Source organism: Cryptomeria japonica, chromosome 8 (genome assembly GCF_030272615.1).
Source record: "Cryptomeria japonica chromosome 8, Sugi_1.0, whole genome shotgun sequence".
Lineage (NCBI taxonomy): Eukaryota > Viridiplantae > Streptophyta > Pinopsida > Cupressales > Cupressaceae > Cryptomeria > Cryptomeria japonica.
The window spans coordinates 55,217,696-55,238,488 of record NC_081412.1 but is presented as its reverse complement, the minus strand read 5'-3'; the positions used below and the strand labels follow the sequence as shown (position 1 = coordinate 55,238,488).

The 20,793-nt window shown below is 34.6% G+C and overlaps 1 protein-coding gene across 4 annotated transcripts; it reads left to right on the top strand.

Moving 5' to 3' along the window:
• The first annotated feature begins 2,683 nt into the window (after nt 1–2,683).
• LOC131078047 (UDP-glycosyltransferase 85A1-like) lies at nt 2,684–15,171 on the top strand. 4 transcript variants are annotated; one of them, XM_059209730.1, is made up of 3 exons: nt 2,684–3,428; nt 13,896–14,461; nt 14,664–15,168. In XM_059209730.1, the coding sequence occupies exons 1-3, from the start codon at nt 2,924–2,926 to the stop codon at nt 15,045–15,047; spliced, it is 1,455 nt and encodes a 484-aa protein (XP_059065713.1). In that variant the 5' UTR covers nt 2,684–2,923; the 3' UTR covers nt 15,048–15,168. The 4 variants fall into 4 exon arrangements, with proteins under 4 accessions (XP_059065713.1, XP_057871651.2, XP_057871649.2 ...); XM_058015668.2 differs by lacking the exons at nt 13,896–14,461; nt 14,664–15,168 and adding exons at nt 3,736–4,301; nt 4,515–4,996 and having other exon boundaries at nt 2,720–3,428; XM_058015666.2 differs by lacking the exon at nt 2,684–3,428 and adding an exon at nt 11,541–12,151 and having other exon boundaries at nt 14,664–15,171.
• Nucleotides 15,172–20,793: the final 5,622 nt, after the last annotated feature.

The following is a 20,793-nucleotide window of genomic DNA, read 5'->3' as shown; positions in this document are numbered from 1 at the left end:
AACCTTGAATATGCGAGTTTAGAACTTAGTTGGAGAGAAATTATCAAATAAAGGGCATAAGCATGTTACGCATGCCTAGGTAAGTAAAATTATGGCAAAATTACAAAATAAAATTAGTCAAAGTACATTTTATATGATTTTTTTAGAAACTAGGAAAATTATAATAGAGAAACATAACCAACAAAAATAGAGTAAAGATGATTTGATATTTTCTCATGCACTTTGAAAGACTCTTACCCATCACACTTTTTGCAAGCAGTCACACACCAAAATAACTCTTCCACGAGTTCCTGAATTTCCTACAACAAGTTCTATGCTAGTATGACATACATAATCATAGATGAAGCAAAAATGCTCTATTATTTTGCAACCCTACAAAATTAGTCTTATTAGAGAGTGCAAAAAATGTATAGTTTAGAATCTACCATATCTTTATGATTAAATAGTTCATAATATGAAGGATCTTATTTTTTAAGGGGTTACTTTGCTCATAAATTAGCCTTTGTTCCATCTAAGTTCACAAGTTCAAGTCCAAAATATAGATTCCAATAAGTTTGACTAGGAGGCCATTTTGTCTCAATTCTTTCTCTAGAAATAGGATTACAACTTTTAAAACTAGGATTGTCATTTTTATTCTCTTTTAGCTCTATATTTTAATTCCCTTAGGAGTTCCTCTATAGGATGATGATCTAAAATGGGCGTAACGTTGTAAATAAGAGGAATTGGATATCTAGATATAATTTTCTTTCCCTAATTAAAATGACCTGGCTACAATTTGTTTCTCAATAGTTAATCCTCTATAAGAGAAACACAAGTTTAATGAAAGAATTTGAGACCTTGATATAAAACCCTTATTTGGTTGGATCTCTTTGCTCTATAAGAGATAAGTTTAATAATAATAATTTGAGACCATGATAGAAAACCATTGATTTGGCTATTTATCTTTATGGTTCAAATCTACAAGAGCCATGTCAATCAATAATAATATTGTTAAGTGATGTTATAAACCATTTTGTGGAATGAAATAGCATTATGAATTTTTCTTCATGAAATAAAAAACCCATACATATATTGGTGTTATTTTAGATTTTTTTTTTAATATTGTCTAAATTAGCTAAAATAAGCACTTTTCTAACCAACATTTCAGTTTTTGGTAGAAAAGAAAAGGCTAGAATTTTGAAAGTTTCAAAGAGATTTCTTGCAAATAATAGGCAAGAATGGCCTATAAGTGCCTATTAGTTACAAGAAAAGAGCAACCTATCAATTATCCAACCATACTCTACCTAGGCTAATGCAAATCAAACTAGAACATGTAGAATAGTAGACATCTTATCACAATATAACAAAAATGTAATTCTCTTTGCAGGACTTTTGGTCCTGATTGCTTTGTAATTCTCTTTGTGTTGAAAATTTTTTTACCCTTTAAAAAAGCAAAAGAAAAACACCAATTTCTATTGTTTAAACATTTTTAATATATGAATTATTATTTCTTTTCATAATAGAATAATTATATTGATTAGTACTTAACATTTTTTCACTTAAATTTTCAGCTATATAATACAATAATATAGGCTAATACTACACAATAATTAAGGTCAAGACAGGGTGGTCCATATGTTTTACCATTAGAACTCTAAAAATCTTTATATAAATACTAACATTTCACTCAATGAATATGTTCAAATATTAAAAAACTTCATCAAAAAATAAAAATAAAATAAAAAAAAAACAACTTTATTATACAATCTATTGTTTTGAGTTTCCTTCTTCCTTCAACAATCTTTCCTACCATTGAAATTATTATCACTAATTATTTCCACTCTTATCTATCAATTTGTGGGGACAAAAGAAAATTCTCAAAAGACATTGCATGTGCAAATAATTAAACTAAAAAAGACATTGTTGAAAATGACAATTTAATTACCACTGAAATTATTATCACTAATTATTTCCACTCTTATCTATCAAATTGTGGGGACAAAAGAAAATTCTCAAAAGACATTGCATGTGCAAATAATTAAACTAACAAAAACATTGTTGAAAATGACAATTTAATTACCACTGAAATTATTATCACTAATCATTTCCACTCTTATCTATCAAATTGTGGGGACAAAAGAAAATTCTCAAAAGACATTGCATGTGCAAATAATTAAACTAAAAAAGACATCGTTGAAAATGACAATTTAATTAGACGACGATTTTCTGACCATTGATTATAGTGTCTCGCTCTCTCCCGTTGTGTACAAATCAAATCCAGAAGCACCGTAGATATATACAAATTCATTAATACATAAATGAAGACAAGACAGAGGATGCGTAAGCAAACATGTCACGTACGCTACACCCTTTTCACGCACTTACATAAGCACCATTGACAGATACAATGGTCTGTAAGTGCTTAACTTGATAACACATATGGTGATAGGAAACACCTGCAGCTATTCTGGTTCCAAAACTGCAGTACGAAGTCAATAACATGTAGCTTATTGATCGTTATATACTATTGATTTTGAAAACAATAATCACTATTTTTAAAGTTGTCAACAACATGCTATACAAATTGAAAATTTGAAACCAAAACCAATGAAATCCCTATACACGTACACTACACCCCGCTTGCATCTCTTTTATTTAGACTTGAACAGTAGTAATTGATCAGAAAGCTGAAAATACGATCATCCCTGTAATTTGTTATATTGGAGAGTACTGGAGAGTCAGTAACAAATGCAAGTTTGTTTTTCCAAAATTACTGAGAATTTGATGGAGACACTTAAGGTTCATATTTCACAGTACTGATCTTTATAACGTTTTGGTTGTCTCACACCAAGAGTTATACTCAACCACGCTATATTACTTATGTTATAGTTTGGTTATACACAATCACTTATTGAGAATAACTGAAGAGAATACTCAAGTAGAAATGGTGCCTCCTTTGCACGCAGTAATTGTGGCCTGCCCTGCACAAGGCCACTTCAATCCAATAATGAATCTTGCAGAGCTGCTGGCCATGCGAGGATTTTTCATAACCTTTGTTACTACTGAATGGATGGATCAGCGGCTTCTAAAAGCAGCTTCCAAAGATGCAGCTGCACGTGACCGTGAGATTCAAGAAAGGGGCTTCAAATTTCGGTTTTTAGCTATCCCAGACGGCTTACCGCCGGAACATGGCCGAACTTCTGAGATTGGTGAGCTTTGGCTTGCGATGCAAAGTTCGGGACCTGCTTTGGAAAGTGTGTTGACTGTACCAGATAAATCTGTACCGCCAATCACATGCATTGTTTCAGATAGCTATTTATGCTCCACAGCAGAGGTGGCTAAAAATCTTGGGGTGCCCAGAGTTATCTTCTGGACTAATTGTACTGCATATGCCACTACTCAGAAAAACGCTAACTTTCTTCTTTCTCTGGGCCATATCCCTGTCAAAGGTATTTATCTTCTAATTTTTTCAATTTTTTATTTTTGTGGTAGGAAAGAGGGGTCAATAGTTGGATGGGGTTCAAAGAATTTGTGGTTATAAATTTAGTTTAGTAATATCATCATATTACTAATGCCCGGTGTTGCTCTGTTTGCCTGTATTATTTATTTTATTCTTGTTTCTTGTTCTACTTGTTTGTTTTGGTTCGTCCAGTCACATCAAACTTGTTTGAGTTGGTTTTGTTTCTCGTCTAATCTTTGAGATACAATTACTTGCTCCATTAATGTCTTCTCACATGATGAGCATTGCTATTGCAGAAGAGGATTTAAAATCTAAAGATAAACTCATCACGTGCCTTCCCGGAAAAATCCCACCCATTAGGCCTACTGACATCGTCTCCTTCCTCCGGGAAAAACACATCTCTGAAATAGTTTTCAGTGCCGCTCTCGACGAATCTCGCTTCCAAAACATAGGAGACTACGTGCTAGTCAATACTTTCGAGGAGTTGGAAGGAGGTAAAGATGCACAAATGGGTCTCAGCGTTAATGGATGCCCTGCTCTAGCAATAGGCCCTCTGTTTCTTCCAAATTTCTTACAAGGTAGGAATTCCGTGTATAGTATGTGGGAAGAGGATAAAACGTGCTTTCAATGGCTAGACGGTCAAGCGCAGGGATCTGTGTTATATGTTTCCTTTGGTAGCATTGCTATAAAATCTGAAAAGCAATTGCATGAACTGGCTCTTGGACTAGAGGGTTGTGGGTACCCGTTCCTGTGGGTGCTCAGATCAGATATAGCAGAAGGAAAGTCCCTTGATTTACCAGAAGGCTTCAAGGATCGAACCAAGGATCGGGCTCTGATCGTTAGTTGGACGAATCAGTTGAAGGTAAGGCTGTTTCTAAACTTCTGATTATTGTAACTTTATAAATTAGTTTTAGTTGGGAGGATAAGAATGGATCATTCTTTGTTTTTTGTTGGACCGTTTCTTTGTTTTTTGTTGGGCTGTTGGTCATTCTTGATTTGTAATTTTCTTTTGTGTTTAATAAATCTTTACTTCTTTTGTGTGTGAGTTAAAACTATTTTTTTAAAATGTATGTAGGTGCTTTCTCATCCATCAATTGGAGGATTCCTTCCACATAGTGGGTAGAATTCTTCTTTGGAGGCGATTAGCATGAGAATCCCAATGATTGGATGGCCTTATTTTGGTGATCAATTTCTTAATTGTTGGTTTGTAAAAGATGTTTGGAATGTTGGATTGGACTTTGAGGGTGTTGATGTAGATGAATTTAAATTAGTGAAAAAAGAGATTGTTGAGAGTACAATCAGAAGTATAATGGAAGGTTCTATCAGAATGAAACTATGTGAAAATGTTGCAAGGTTAAAGGAGGCAGCATACAAGGCAGTGATGGAAGGAGGGACTTCTTATACAAACTTGAACACTTTTGTAGAGGATATGCAAAAGATAGCAAAATCAAGGGTCTAAGGAGTTCCTATGTTTACAAGATTTAATGTAGTGAAATGAATAAATTTTAAGACTTTAATCAATTCAATATAAGAAATCATATACTATTAGTAATGTCATGGAACCTCTTAAAGTCATAATGTTCTTTCTTAACACAATACTTAAAAAAAGTGAAAACTGAACTCTACCACTGCATTAGTTTATAGGGTTATTGGGCCTAAAGACACTAAAATTATTCACCTCTTCAAGAAAACTATAAATTGAATTAAAAATTTGAACCAATAATTATATTAGTAGATATTTCTTATTATATCACTAATGAGATTATATTCAAATATTATGTACCACTATAAAAGACAATTTTTCTAGATGAAATAAAAGATGATTTATGTGTTTAATGCATGAAAGAGTTTTAATTACAAACCAAGGAGGATGAAATTAAGACAAATAAAGTATTATGTTAAACTAATAGTGATGAAGCAAAGGTATAGGACTTATAGAGACAATCCAAAGTTGTAGAAATATAATTTTGATTGTAAGTAGGAGCTCAAATGTTTGTAATATAAAGGGTATGATGTGAGGAATCATAACAAGAACTTTCCAAGAACATTAATTTTTCTATCCAATAGATTTGTATTCAATTTCCAAGATTTTAGAGCCACTATAAACTCTATAGTCACATTAATTCTTTTCTAGAGAATGTATATAAGGATGGTAATTTTTAAAACTTGCTTGGATCATTTCTTATAATGGAGTTAGTCTATTTGTGTGCCTAAGGGATACTTGAGCATAAATTTTAGTATTGAATAAGAAAATCGATACATTTAGACATTAATGGGATCTTCTTAATAAACCTTATGAGAAATGTGTATCATCTAAAATAAAGAAAGTGAAGAATGTGAAAGAGAAACAAAGGGAGACTTTGAAGAATAAATTTTTGAATGAGAGAAAAAAGGAATTGGATAGCTAAGAAGCTTAGTGGTGTTAGACAAGGGAGATGAAATAGAGAACAATGAAATCCCAATCTAGAGAAACTCATTTAACAAAATATGAAAACTGTATAGAGATCACAAGAGGCTAAGAGAGAAAATATCTTAAAGTAGGGCATTAATTGTAGAACACATACATATGAAAATTAAGGAGAAGAAATATAAATAAACATGAAATGTAGTAGTTCTATAATTTTAATAATATCAAATGTCCCAACGATGATGTTATAATTATTTTTAAATCTTAAATTAATTATTTCGCATAATTTTCATATGTTGCAATTAATATAGATTATGTCTTATTTTATTTTATATTCACATTTTATTTCTCATATTGAGTAAATATTTAAGATATCTGGACTAATAATATGCCATTATTTAGAAAAATTCTAACTTTCTTCTTTCTCTGGACCATATGCTTGTCAAAGGTAATTTATCTTCTAATGTTTTTCAATTTTATTTTTATTTTTGTGGTAGAGGAGGAATCAATACTTGGATGGGGTTTCCCATTAATGGGCTTGTTTGAGTTGATCCGATGCAACATGAAGAGAAGGAGCTAGGATGGAAACCACCAGAGCCAAGTTGGATCAAGGTGAACTTTGATGGTGCGTCAAGGGCAACCCGGGGCCCTTGAGTGCGGGGTGTTTTGCCAAAAACAGTCAAGGATGTCTAGTGGCTACAGGGAAACAATGTCTTTCACTTGGGATGAATAATGAAGCAGAAGTGAAAGAGGCTTCATTAGCTATCCAATTGGCGATTAACATTGGAACGTTGAAACTACACCTAGAAGGCGAGTCTTGGCTAATCATCAATGCTATCATTAGAGGGAGCTCTCAATGTTGGAAGATAGACCAAGAAATAAAAGAAATAAAATAAAAAAATTGCATCCTTTGAAGACTTCAAGATATCACATGTGTATAGGAATGACAACATGGAAGCAGATAGGTGTGCTAATGAAGCTTTTGATTTGCAAACAAGGGAAAGTTATTTAGATTGAGGTGGTTTAAGATGTCCTTATGCTGTTGGAATCCAAGAACACTAAGAGGGGGGGTGAATCAGTGTTCTGCCGGATACAATATTTTTAACCTTATTAACAAATCCACTTAATAACCGGTATGCATAAAAGAAAGTAACAATAAGTAATATTACAAGAGGGGCCTGCACATGCAGGGAGGCACACTGCCTAGAGCACACTGCTTGTCACAAAAGGATCCTCACTGACTACAGATCCAAAGTACTGGATTACAAACGAAAACTGAACTCAGAATGAGCATCAGCTATGTTGGATGAGTTTTGCTTAAAGCACTATCTGTACCGGTTATACTGTAACCTTCGTCACTGGTAGCTTAGATCGCTTCCCAAACCTCTAGACAAATAATCAAGACCGATTGTAGATCATTACATTCGCATTCTATCGATCAAGATCTCGCTCATATACCATCACATAACCAAACGCATCTCTTATCTGTCATATCCACAAAATGACCTAACCCGGACTGACTTGTATACCCAATTACATGAATAAACACAAATGCCTTATGTCAGCTTACAACCATATTACAAAAGATAAAACACATGTCAGCCCAAACAAATATAAACATGAAACAATATGACTGTTGCCACTTTCACGCTTGCCGGATCAATCTCCTATATCGGCCTTAGAATACCGGTTCCAAGTTTGTTGGTTACATGCCTGCCGGTTCCTGAATGCTGGTTACCTTTATTGTCGGATCTCCCATGAAATGTGTTGCTAGCAATGACAACACCTATAACCCGGATGAGTGTCAATTGCCAACACATGCATCGTGCACTTCAAGTTAAATCGATTCAAAAATTTGCTCGTTTGTAAAGGTCGCTGGATGGAGTTATTGCGAATGGAAAGTGGAGGATTTTGGCGGCAGTAAGGGATGGCAGGAGAGGATGAAAGCTTTCCATATCCCCGAATATTACTCTTTGATCGCTCCATCAGGAAGGGCAAAGTTTTTTGGTTGGCATAGGCTGGTGGTAACAGGCTGGTAGTGTGCCCAATGCCTTTGCATTTATGATGACAAGGCTTGCCACGCTCTCCAACTTTCAGGCTCGATACATCTCATTAATGCGATGGTTATCGCCTTGACGTTTATGTCAAGTAAACTACTTTGTTAGTGCGGTAAGACAGAGTGATACTTGATTTGGACTCAAAAAGGTGATGGAGAATGCAAGCCTCTGAGAAGGTGGAAGTTGGGGCAACAATGGAGCCCAATTTTCTTCGCGAGCGGCTATACCAATGGTGGCCTTCGGGGGCCAAATATCTGTTGAGCGCCTGTCGAATGTATTCCGGTTTGAAGACCCGAAATTTCTTTCCAAGGTGAAAATTGTGTTGGGAGAGGAATATATGAGGGTGAAGTTTAAATACCGTTCCAATGTTGATATAGCATCGATGTTCACAACGTGGTGCTTTGAACTGGTGGGAGTGGAAAAGGTTCGATGGATTCTTACCATTAGTGTGAAGGAGAAATGGCAAGGGGACTTGGAGAGCTTCTTATGCATGTCGAGGGACGATGATGGGTTTGTATGTCCGAAGGGAGTGTGGCTTCATGCCAATGAATTTCATCCCCCTTTGCGTCATTACTTCCTCTGGAGTGCAGACAGTAATAAGGAGGTTCGCAAAGCGTCGGCCCAAATTGGGTTGCAGGGTGTGGAGGAATATATCCGAGCATGAGAGAGAAGGGAGATTCAAAGGGAGCTAGACAAATGGGGTCCGAGGGACTAAAAATGGACTGAAGATGACTCCGGTTCCGATTCTTCATCAAGAAGGAAAAGAGGGCGACCACGAGGCTTCAAGAAGAAACCTCTAGAAAAGAACCTTGTGGATTGGATTTCTGCCAGAAGACCATGATGATTTGGATGACTCAGCAGGCCTACAGGATGATGGCAACAATGAAGATGGGAAAGGCAAGGAACTTGCAGTTGCAAGTGGACCATAACTTAGTTCTCTGAGCTTGTTTTTTGTTAATGGTATTTCATAATCTCGGGTGATAGGCATTTAGGTGTTTAACTATTTTGGGGTATTTTGGCAAAGTTTGGCTAGGTGGATATCTACTTTTATTTCTGAACTTTATGGATATAGTAATGCTGGACTCTGTATATGTTTTGATTATCAATATAAATAACCATTTATCGATAAAAAATAAATAATTGGATGGGGTTCATAGTATTTGTGGTTATAATTGTTGTTCTAGTAATATATTCATATGATATATATTGTCAATATCTGGTTCACATGTAAATACAAAAGCAGTCAAATGTTGGTCACGATGGATACATATGATGGATACATGCATGAACATATGAAAACCTAGGAATGCCATACTTAAAAAAAGATACATTCATTAAGAAGTGATATATTTTTTATGGTGTCCACTTATTAATATCTTCTTATGGTGTCCATCTGCCTAAATCCCCTTCAAATTGAGTTTTTTGTATATTTTAATAGTGTGAAAAAAAAATTGGCCCTCTTTATAAGCCACCTATTGGCTACCCGTTGCACAGATAATCATGTGGCTGCTAGTTTTTAGAAACTAGGAAAATTATAATAGAGAAACATAACCAAAAAAAAGAGAGAGTAAAGATACATCTATATGATTTGATATTTTCTCTTGCACACCTTGAAATACTCTTACCCACCACAATTTTTCCAAGCAATCACATATCAAAATAACTCTTCCACAAGTTTTTAAATTTCCTATAACAAGTTCTATGCTAGTATGAAATCCATAATCATAGAAGGAAAAAATATAGATGAAGAAAAAATGATCTATTATATTCCAACACTAAAATTAGTCTTATAAAAGGGTGCAAAAGATCTTTAGGTTTAAATACCTCATAATATGACTTGGATCTTATTTTTCAAAGGGTTACTTTCTTCATAAATTAGCCTTTGCTCCAAGTAAGTTCACAAGTTCAAGTCAAGAATATAGATTCCAAGAAGTGCAAGTAGGAGACCATTGTCTCAAATATTTTTTAGAAAGAGGATTACAACCCTTAAAACTAGGATTGTCATTTCCCTATATTTTAATGCCCTCAGGAGTCTCTACTATAGAATGATGATCCAAAATAGACTTAACACCCTTAATAAGAGGAATTGGACATCTATGTACAATTTTCTTTCCCTAAATAAAATGACATTGCCACAATTTGTTTCTCAATACAATGTTCACTTAATCCTTTGTAACAATTACCCAAGTCTAATGATTAGAATTCAAGACCTTGTTATAAAACTCTTACTTGGTTGGATCTCTTTTCTCTACAAGAAATAAGTTTAATGATAATAATTTGAGACCATGATAAAAACCATTGATTTGGTGATATCTCTTTATGGTCCAAATCTATAGGAGTCATGTCAATTGACAATATTGCTAAGTGATGTTATAAATCATTTTGTAGAATGAAATACCATTATGAAGTTTTCTTCATGAAATAAAAACCCACACATTTATAGGTGTTATTCTAGTTTTTTTTTAATATTGTCCAAATTAGCTAAAATATGTACACACATGTATGGGTATTATTCTAGTTTTTTTAATTTAAATTACTATTGTCCAAATTAACTAAAATAAGCATTTTTCTAACCAACATTTCAATTTTTGATAAAAAAGAAAAGGCTAGAATTTTGAAAGTTTCAAAGAGAGTTTTGGCAAATAATAGGCAAGAATGACCTATTAGTTGAAAGAAAAGAGCATCCTATCAATTATCCAACCATACTCTACCTTATGCTAATGTAATAAGAACATGTAGAGTACTAGACATCTCATCGCAATTTTTCAAAAATGTAATTAAAATAACAATCGTATGAATCTCTAACTCAAGATGTCATTAAAATACAACTATTTTTATTGTTTAAGCATTTTTAATATATGAATTATTATTTCTTTTCATAATAGAATAATTATATTAATTAGTACTTAATTTTTTTCAGTTAAGTTTTCAGCGATATAATACAATAACATAGGGGAGAGGATCAACTTCGCGTTTCTTAAAATTCTATGTGGAAATTTCAAATCACTCCCAAATTTTTACAACAACTTACTTGACAAATCTCCTCCTTATAACTAAGGTTTTAGGGTCACATCAACAAATATGATGCCACATCAACATATTTTTGCCAAGGTGTCCAAAACAACCCCCAAAAAAGTAAGACCAATAGTTGTGCATAAGTGACCTCATACTTGTGCAGCTGATGTGGCATCACATTATTGGTTGCTTTTTACAACTAAGTGTGCATTTCATTCAATAACGAGTATTAAAGTCACAACTACTAGTACAATGTTGTCAAAAAAAGATGGACATTAAATCAATAAATATGGATATTAAATCAACAACTACTATTACAATAATTGAAATGTGCTCAACTAGTAGAATCCTCTCCCTTAGACTAATAATACACAATAATTAAGACCAAAAAAGAGTCGTCCATATTATCGTACCTCTTTCACTGTTCCACAGAACCGAATCATCATCAACTGGTTCACTCACAAAGAGCTACACGATACATTTTAAAGCGTTTCTTCCCCAGATAATAACAGTCAGTAACAAATGCAAGTTTGTTTTTTCAAAATTACTGAGAGTTGATGGAGACACTTAAGGTTCATATTTCACAGTTTGTTTGTAAACTGATCTTTGTAATGTTTTGGTTGTCTCACACCAAGACCACTGTATATTAATTAAATGTGATAGTTATACTCAATCACTGCATAGACAATAACTGAAGAGAGGGCATTATAGTGCATAGTTAAGGAAAAATGGTGCCTCCCTTGCACGCAGTAATTGTGGCCTGCCCTGCACAAGGCCATTTCAATCCAATAATGAATCTTGCACAGCTGCTGGCCATGCGAGGATTTTTCATAACCTTTGTTACTACTGAATGGATGGATCAGCGGCTTTTAAAAGCCGCTTCCAAAGATGCAGCAGCACGTGACCGTGAGATTCAAGAAAGGGGCTTCAAATTTCGGTTTATAGCTATCCCAGATGGCTTACCGCCGGAACATGGCCGAACTTCTGAGCCTGGCGAGCTTTGGCTTGCGCTGCAAACTTTGGGCCCTGCTTTGGAAAGTGTGTTGACTGTAACAGATAAATCCGTACCGCCAATCACATGCATTATTTCAGATAGCTTTTTATCCTGCACAGTAGAGGTTGCTAAAAATCTTGGGGTGCCCAGAGTTATCTTCTGGACTACCTGTACTGCATATGCCATTATTCAGAAAAACGCTAACTTTCTTCTTTCTCTGGGTCATATCCCTGTCAAAGGTATTTATCTTCTAATTTTTTTCAATTATTTATTTTTGTGGTAGGAAAGTGTTGGGTATATGAAGCCCAACAGTCATATGGCTGTTTGTCTTCCCCAGAAGACTCTTCATTTCATATATAATATGTTTATATAAATGGCTGTGTGCAGCCCATACAAAGTGTACTGTGTATTTGCATTATTCATTAATAGAAGAACTCCCTGCGTTTCTGGTGGACGTAGCCACTTAGTGGTGAACCACATTAATCTTGTGCCTTGAGTTCTTTGTTGTGTCTATTATTCTTTCTGTTGTTTTCTATTCATTATTATGTGTTTTCTCTGCTTGTTTTTTAAACTAACAATTGGTATCAGAGCCACGGTTGGCTTGAGCAGAGATGGAATCCGATTGGATAGTTGATCCTGGAGTTGGGTGCTTTTATGTTATTGACAAACAGGCTGAAGTTTCAGATGATGAGGCTGAATCAGATGATGAAGCCGAATCAGTCATCGAAAAATTTCTTGGCAGTCTAGACTCAGTAGAGAGTGATGTCCAAGTGAAGGTTGAAACCAAATGTCATTGGTGGGATGGTTGGAAATCGGAGGAGACTTCGGCTGAAGAAGAAGAGGGTTTGTTGTATTCGTTGTTTGAAGAAGAGACTAGTTTGTTTCCTTTCCAAGATGAGAAGGATGCCTCCCGGGGTGAGGAGGATGTAGTTTCGAATCTAGAGAATGAGGATGACCTTGAAGAAGAACAAGTAGATTGCAGAAGTGATGATTTATTGTTGCAGATTGCAGAAGTGGAGGCAGAATGGAATGCATTGATTGCACGCTTCTCTTCCAGACCTTCGAACCTTGTAATTGAAACTTCAGAAGGTGCTAAGGATAGTGTAGAGTTGGCAAAGGTGGATGGAATTCCAAACGAAGATATTCTATTACGGGGGATCACAAGAGAAAGAGACTTTGGTGGAGGAGTGTATTATGCATCTACAAATAGTAGTGTTCCTGATTATGGATTACCGGAAAAAGTAGTTAAAGAATATGTTTTTAACTCTGATCTGACTTGGAGAAGATTAATTCGCACTGTTCATGAACAGAGTTTGGCGATATTAAAATCTTCTCAAGAGCTGGTTGTAGTATGAGCCTTGGAATGGAGATGCAGGGAAGGTTACAGGCTGTGCCGATTGGACTTCACGGGAGAGATTGTTGGGTATATGAAGCCCAACAGTCACATGGCTGTTTGTCTGTGACTGTTGGTCTTCCCCAGAAGACTCTTCATTTCATATTTGATATGTTTATATAAATGGCTGTGTGCAGCCCATACAAAGTGTACTGTGTATTTGCATATTCATTAATAGAAGAATTCCCTGCGTTTTTGGTGGACGTAGCTACTTAGTGGTGAACCACATTAATCTTGTGCCTTGAGTTCTTTGTTGTGTCTATTATTCTTTCTGCTGGTTTCTGTTCATTATTATGTGTTTTCTATGCTTGTTTTTAAACTAACAGAAAGAGGGGTCAATAGTTGGATGGGGTTCATGGTATTTGTGGTTATAAATTTATTTTAGTAATATCATCATATTACTAATGCCCTGTGTTGCTCTGTTTGCCTGTATTAATTATTTCATTCTTGTTTCTTGTTCTACTTGTTTCTTTTGGTTCGTCCAGTCACATTAAACTTATTTGAGTTGGTTTTGTTTCTCGTATAATCTTTGAGATACAATTACTTGTTCCATTAATGTCTTCTCACATGATGAGCATTGCTAATTGCAGAAGAGGATTTAAAGTCTAAAGATAAACTCATCACATTCCTTCCCGGAAAAATCCCACCTATCAGGCCTACCGACATCGTCTCCTTCTTACGGGAAAAATACACCTCTGAAATAATTTACAGTCTCACTCTCTACGAATCTCGCTTCCAAAACATAGCGGACTATGTGCTAGTCAATACTTTCGAGGAGTTGGAAGGAGGTAAAGATGCACAAATGGGTCTCAGCGTTAATGGATGCCCTGCTCTAGCAATAGGCCCTCTGTTTCTTCCAAATTTCTTACAAGGTAGGAATTCCGTGTATAGTATGTGGGAAGAGGATAAAACGTGCTTTCAATGGCTAGACTGTCAAGCGCAGGGATCTGTGTTATATGTTTCATTTGGTAGCATTGCTATAAAATCTGAAAAGCAATTGAATGAACTGGCTCTTGGACTAGAGGGTTGTGGGTACCCGTTCCTGTGGGTGCTCAGATCAGATATAGCAGAAGGAAAGTCCCTTGATTTACCAGAAGGCTTCAAGGATCGAACCAAGGATCGGGCTCTGATCGTTACTTGGACGAATCAGTTGAAGGTAAGCCTGTTTCTAAATTTCTGATTATTGTAATTTTATAAATTAGTTTTAGTTTGGAGGAACAGAATAGATCATTCTTTGTTGGACTGTTTTTTTTTGGTTGGGTTGTTGGTCATTTTTTATTTGTATTTTTTTTTATGTTTAATGAATCTTTACCTTTTTTATGTGAGATTTAAAACTATTTAAAAAAAAATGTATTTAGGTGCTTTCTCATCCATCAATTGGAGGATTCCTTACACATAGTGGGTGGAATTCTACTTTGGAGGCCATTAGTATGGGAATTCCGATGATTGGATGGCCTTATTTTGGTGATCAATTTCTTAATTGTCGATTTGTAAAAGATGTTTGGAATGTTGGCTTTGACTTTGAGGGTGTTGATGTAGATGAATTCAAAGTAGTGACAAAAGAGATTGTTGAGAGTACAATTAGAAATATAATGGAAGGTTCTATCAGAATGAAACTATGTGAAAATGTTGCGAGGCTAAACGAAGCAGCACACAAGACAGTGATGGAAGGAGGGACTTCTTATACAAACTTGAATACTTTTGTAGAGGATATGCAAAATATAGCAAAATCAAAGGTCTAAGGAGTTTCCAAATTTAAAACATTTTATCTAGAGTTCAAAATCAATGAGTTTTAAGATTTTGATGAATTCAATATAAGTGAGCATATACTAGGAGCCTTTAAATTGGGATTAATGTAAATTTTATATTCTTTTCATGCTAGCATATTTGGTATATGTACATTTTGTACTTTTGTCTTTCTATTGTTTTACTATTTTGACTTCAACATTCAAACTTCTAAATTATGTTATTATTCCTTAAATATTTGGCTCTACTTCTCTCACTCAACTGTAACCTTCAAATTTCTTACCTCTTTCTTAGAAGTCATAATGTTATTTCTTAACACAAAAATAAATCTAGCAAGTCAAGGCTCCAAAAGGTAATATTGTCTAAAAATTATCCAAGACTTAATTATGTGTAAACTACATATATAAATAACATATGTTCATTAGACCCCATGAAAGACATGACATTATCTATGTGATTTTCATGTTAAAGGACACTTATGTTGCTCTTGTGAATTAAATTTAGTGTGTTTGGTTGGGTCCACTAGGCAATGTTACTTTTCATGCACAAAAATGATATAGCTAATGCAAAAAATTCATCAAGCTTATTAAATTTATATCTATATAAGAAAAAAAGTTGTAAACCGAAAATCCAAGTTAATCATAATTTGTATGCACTAATGGGTCTATAGAAACAAGCTCACAAGTAAGTCTAGATCACAAGATCCAATCATCTAGAGAAGCTCACAATCAAACATGATTAACATAAAGCATTAAGATTTTGGAAATAGCATGTGTTGAAGGAAGTCTATACATGGGCTTAATATTATAGTACTTTGCATTAACTTTATTGGTTAATCATGTTTTATTAAAATGGTAGAGGTTTACTGTATATTTATAGGATTAGAAGATGGATGTAAGGATGGTAAAAAAAATATAACTTAGCTTGTGGGATTGACAATATAAATCTACTACTTTAGAAACATCTAATATAAATTTAACTTTTATTTTTTTAAATCGTTGGAGATTTCTATTATGTTAACTTTTTTTTTTTAAAAATTGTTGGAGACTTCTATTTACTGAGACAATTTGTAATAAATTATCTGTTTCTGATGATTTTCATCAACTGATCCTTAATTTCATAATTAATTAAAAAAAATTCAATATAAAGATTCAATTATGTTAAAAATTTATTGCTATGTAGCAATCAAATTTCTGTTTTATTTAATTCTCTTCAAACCCCTCTCCTATACTCACAGAAGCCCATGTTTTTCAACAAGGAAAAGTGGAATTGTACATGCATATTTATCAGCTGTTGACATGAAATTATCAGATCTCTGTCTCTTCTTTCTTATGTTTGTTTGCCTTCTCTTTCCACCGTTCTTCCATCAAATTTTTGGGTGCAGCGCTATATGCAATTTATTGTTTTTAGTACCTTATGACCTGTTGCGCCCTACCATACCACACAATTTCCTTGGTCTAGCACTACTCAGGTTAACGACAGAGCTTTAGCCAGAATAGAGTGCCATGTGAACATTCATGAAGCCTCGTACTATCCCAATTCTCAAGCGCCTGAAAAATGCATCAGAACATCATCTGAACATCTGCAGCGGTTCGAAAGCTTTTGAATATGAATCTTATTTTTCACAAATTATCTACTCATTAATAGCCTCTTCAGGATTACAACACTAACAACTCTTTATGATTACTACGTTAACAAGGGACACAGCTTACGCTTCTGTCAATAGTGTTAAAGATATATATTTAGAGTTAGGATTAACTAGTTAATAGAGCGATGTTATATTAGGTCGGGGTTTCATGGAGGGGGTTTCCTAAAAAATAGAGCTGGAGTTACTGAGATTTTTTAGAAATATTTTTAAGTTGGCAGTCTCATGAATTTTGCATTGCACTTCAGCTTAAAAATTTAAACTTCTAAATTTAAAGATATTGGCAGTCTCATATTAAGTTTAAACATCTTAAATTTAAGCAAGCTGGTTATAAATAAATTTAGTTAAATTAGCTTTGATTCTACGATCAACGTGACCTTCATCTAGGATGTTTTTGAACATGTTGTGGGTCCATCATATTGAATAAAAATAGTGGGTTTAAAAATGATCATTCTCTTTTTGAACGTGGATATATAAATTTAAGAAGTAAAGATGGAGGCTTGAGCGATTTTCCATGCTTTAGTTTGAGCTTGTTCCATGGTGTAGAAAAGAGTTCTCTATAAATTTGACTCTTTGACCCTAGTTTCTCTCCTAAGTAGGAAGAATTTTAAGACTCCTCGCGTTGTTTTATTTTGGTGCATAAGAAAATTCTGAGCTTAACCACTAACTTTAATAATATATATTTTTGTTTCATTGCATTGTATCTACCCATTATATTTTTTTGAGTTAATAGCATACTATATATATTACACAATTAGTCTTATTAAAGAGTGTAGAAAATATATAGTTTAAAATCCACCATATCAGATATAATACCTCATAATATAAAAGATCTTGTTTTTTAAAGGGCTGCTTTCTTTAAAAATTATCCTTTATTCCAACTAACTTTACAAATTCAAGTCAAGAATATAGATTCCCAAGAAACGTGGCTAGGAAACCATTTTGTCTCAAATCTTTCTCTAGAAATAGGATTGCAACCCTTAAAACTAGGATTGTCATTTTGCTCCTCTTTTGATCAGAAGCAAATTTGAAATATTGAAAAAAATATTTTCATATTTTTTCTAGTTTTTCTACATGGTAGTAATTGGCGTTTTTGAAGGCCTTCGGGCCATTTTCAGCCCTTGAAATTTTGGCCTATCCTTTAGAACTTTACCATAGGCAGGTTCTTTCAGGACTTCGCCTTCAACTCTTGGAGACCTTTCCAACGAGTTAAATGGCTCGCGATTTTGAGACCTGAGTAGAAATTTATGTCTAGTTAAAGTTAGGATAAAATTTCATATAGTGTTTTTTAAAATTTCGCAGTTTTGGATTTTATTATGTAAATAAACAAATATGACTGTTGGGATTCGATTCTCAAAGGGTTTTAGTGACCCTTGGAATCTCATGAATTGTTATATGTTGTATTGAATTGAATGGATTACTTTTTAGCTTGCTTCAATTCTATGTTTACCTTGTTCATGTAAACAAATCCATGATTTTAGTGAAGCTATGGATTTGTATTGGTTGTTATTGTAGAGGAGGACTTAAAATCTAAAGATAAACTCATCACATGCCTTCCCAAAAAAATACCACCTATCAGGCCAACTGACATCGTCTCCTCCTTCTGCGAGAAATATGCTTCTAAAAGCACTTACGAGTGCTTTTTGTATGAGTCTCACTTCCAAAACATAGCAGACTACATGCTAGTTAATACTTTCGAGGAGTTGAAAGGAGGTAAAGATGCACAAATGGGTTTCAGCGTTAATGGATGCACTGCGCTAGCAATTGGCATCCAACAAGCTAATGCAATAATATTCAACAAGCTTATTAAATTTATAAGCTTGGTTCCAATAGGCAATAGGCAATGTTATGTTTCACGCACAAACATGAAATAGCTAATGCAATAATATTCAACAAGCTTATTAAATTTATAAATATAACATTAAAAGTTGTTTGCTGAAAATCCCAGTTAATCATAATTTTTATGCACTAACTATAGAAAGAAGCTCACAAGTAAATTTAGATGTGATTTCATGAGCTCATTCAAGTTAAGTGAAATTTTAAAATTTATTACATATGTGAGTCCTTCACTATTCTTATTTAAACTATTTGACCTCTAGGCTAAGTGTGATGTGGAAAAAGGGTGATGAGGAGATAGAGAGGAAAGATTTACCCTCCTCAAGAAAGGAGTGAAAGTTTCACAAAGGATTCTCTTCAACCTATTACACACATTACATTTAAAAGAGGGGGTTGAAATCACTAGATCCAATCTTAATGGAAAGATATTGAATGCTAAGTGAATTGACAATGAATTTGAAAAGTAAAGTAACCCCTCTTTTAGAATGGACAAGTTGAAAATTAAGCAATTTGAGACTAAGTGTAAAGATGACAAATAAATGATTATAACTTGAGATAGAAATGCAGGATGAAGTTGTGCACCTGGAATTAGCAGTAAAATGTCAAGGCGAAGCTCCCCTGCAAATTTGAGCGAAAGTTGTCGAGACCGGATTGAAACTGTACTTGGTCCTCCGAAAAATTTGCACGCCGAAAAGAGTTTTTTCATCTCTGAAAATGAAGTCTAAACCCACAAATACAGTTGCGCACTTGCAACCTACATATAGAAAAGAGAAGAAATGTTGTTGGGATTGGGGGTTTGCCTTTAGGTCAAACCCTGGTTTGGAATTAACCAAATGATGAAAAATACTTGCAAGTAAATGAAAAGAAATGCTTGAAGTAGAATTAACCTCAAGAGAGGATGCAATTGAAATGTAGATAGAGTTGTTTGAAAGGATATGTATAATAGAATGTCAAAAGAGATCTTATCTTCAATGGTTGAATCCTTGACTTGAATGCAACACCTAGCCTTTAAAGGAGACTTGAGATGCTCAATACTTGAAAGGAATGCTTGAATGCTTAAATGATGATAATGCTTGTTCTCCTTACTTTTGCTTATGAACTTAATTTTCACTTCTTCATTGATCTTATGCAAATAGGAAGGGAAAATGCATCTTATATATTTGCCAATTAGGGTTATTTGACTGATTTTTCACCTTAGGTCAACATAGGGAAACTTTTCCCACTTCACAATTGACAAGCCCAATGCAGGGTTTATGTGGAGGGGGCCCAAAATAGGGCAAGGACGGAAGATCCAAGCCCCTGTCCTAGGATGATATGGGTGCCACACCCCTAGATTCCTAGGGGGACAACCACACCCTTGTCTTGCCCTAATTTAGGACATAAAGCAGGAACAGACGATGCGGGGTGCAAGGAAATGCATGTTTCGAGAGGTATGAGCATGTCTCAAGTCTCCAATCACTCTTAGGGATTCATTTTGCCAATGTAAAGACCCAAATGTGGTCGAAAATTGCAAGGTTGCAATTTTGTGATGCTACATTTAGCCCCCACTTTAGCAAGAGTATAAGTGTACGCCAGTACTATCAATAAAGTACAAGGAAACAAGATTGAAACACTTTCACCACGTCAAGGAGGCAAGATACACCGAGCCCCTAGTGGACTAAGGATCTTACAAATTCAATTGAAAAATTAAAAGGGAATATCAAGAGGGAAGAACCATGATTGCAAGTAGTAAGGTTCTCCTCACTATGAGTCATGAAAAGTAAGGATACCAAAAATTACAAAGCAAAGCCAAGTTCACTAAGTAACTTTGAGTATCAAGAAGGAAAATATGAGTGGAGTGTATGCCCCCACGTTAAAGCGTCTGCACATGCCTTATCAGGAGTGATTGCTTTAAGGTGGGATACACCCAAGAGAGAAAGAGAGAGAGCACGTTATCGCGAGGATTTAGCCCCCAATTGAGGAATAAACCCAAGGATAATGAACACAAAACACAAAGCACGAGGTAGTTTCTCTTTCCTCAGGGTCAGTATGCTGTATGATAACTCATGTATATCATGTATATATATGCAAAGATAGTCATCATTCCCTAAAGAAGGGAAACCACCTTGGAAGAAAGGGAACATAGGTGTCTTTTGAGTCAACATGAAAGAGACCAAAAGAGATCTGCATGCTTTGCATCATCCTCAAGTAGACATTACTAGGAAAAATACAAGATCAGGAATACACATAGAAGAATGGTCACAAAAGAGCAAGAAAAGAGA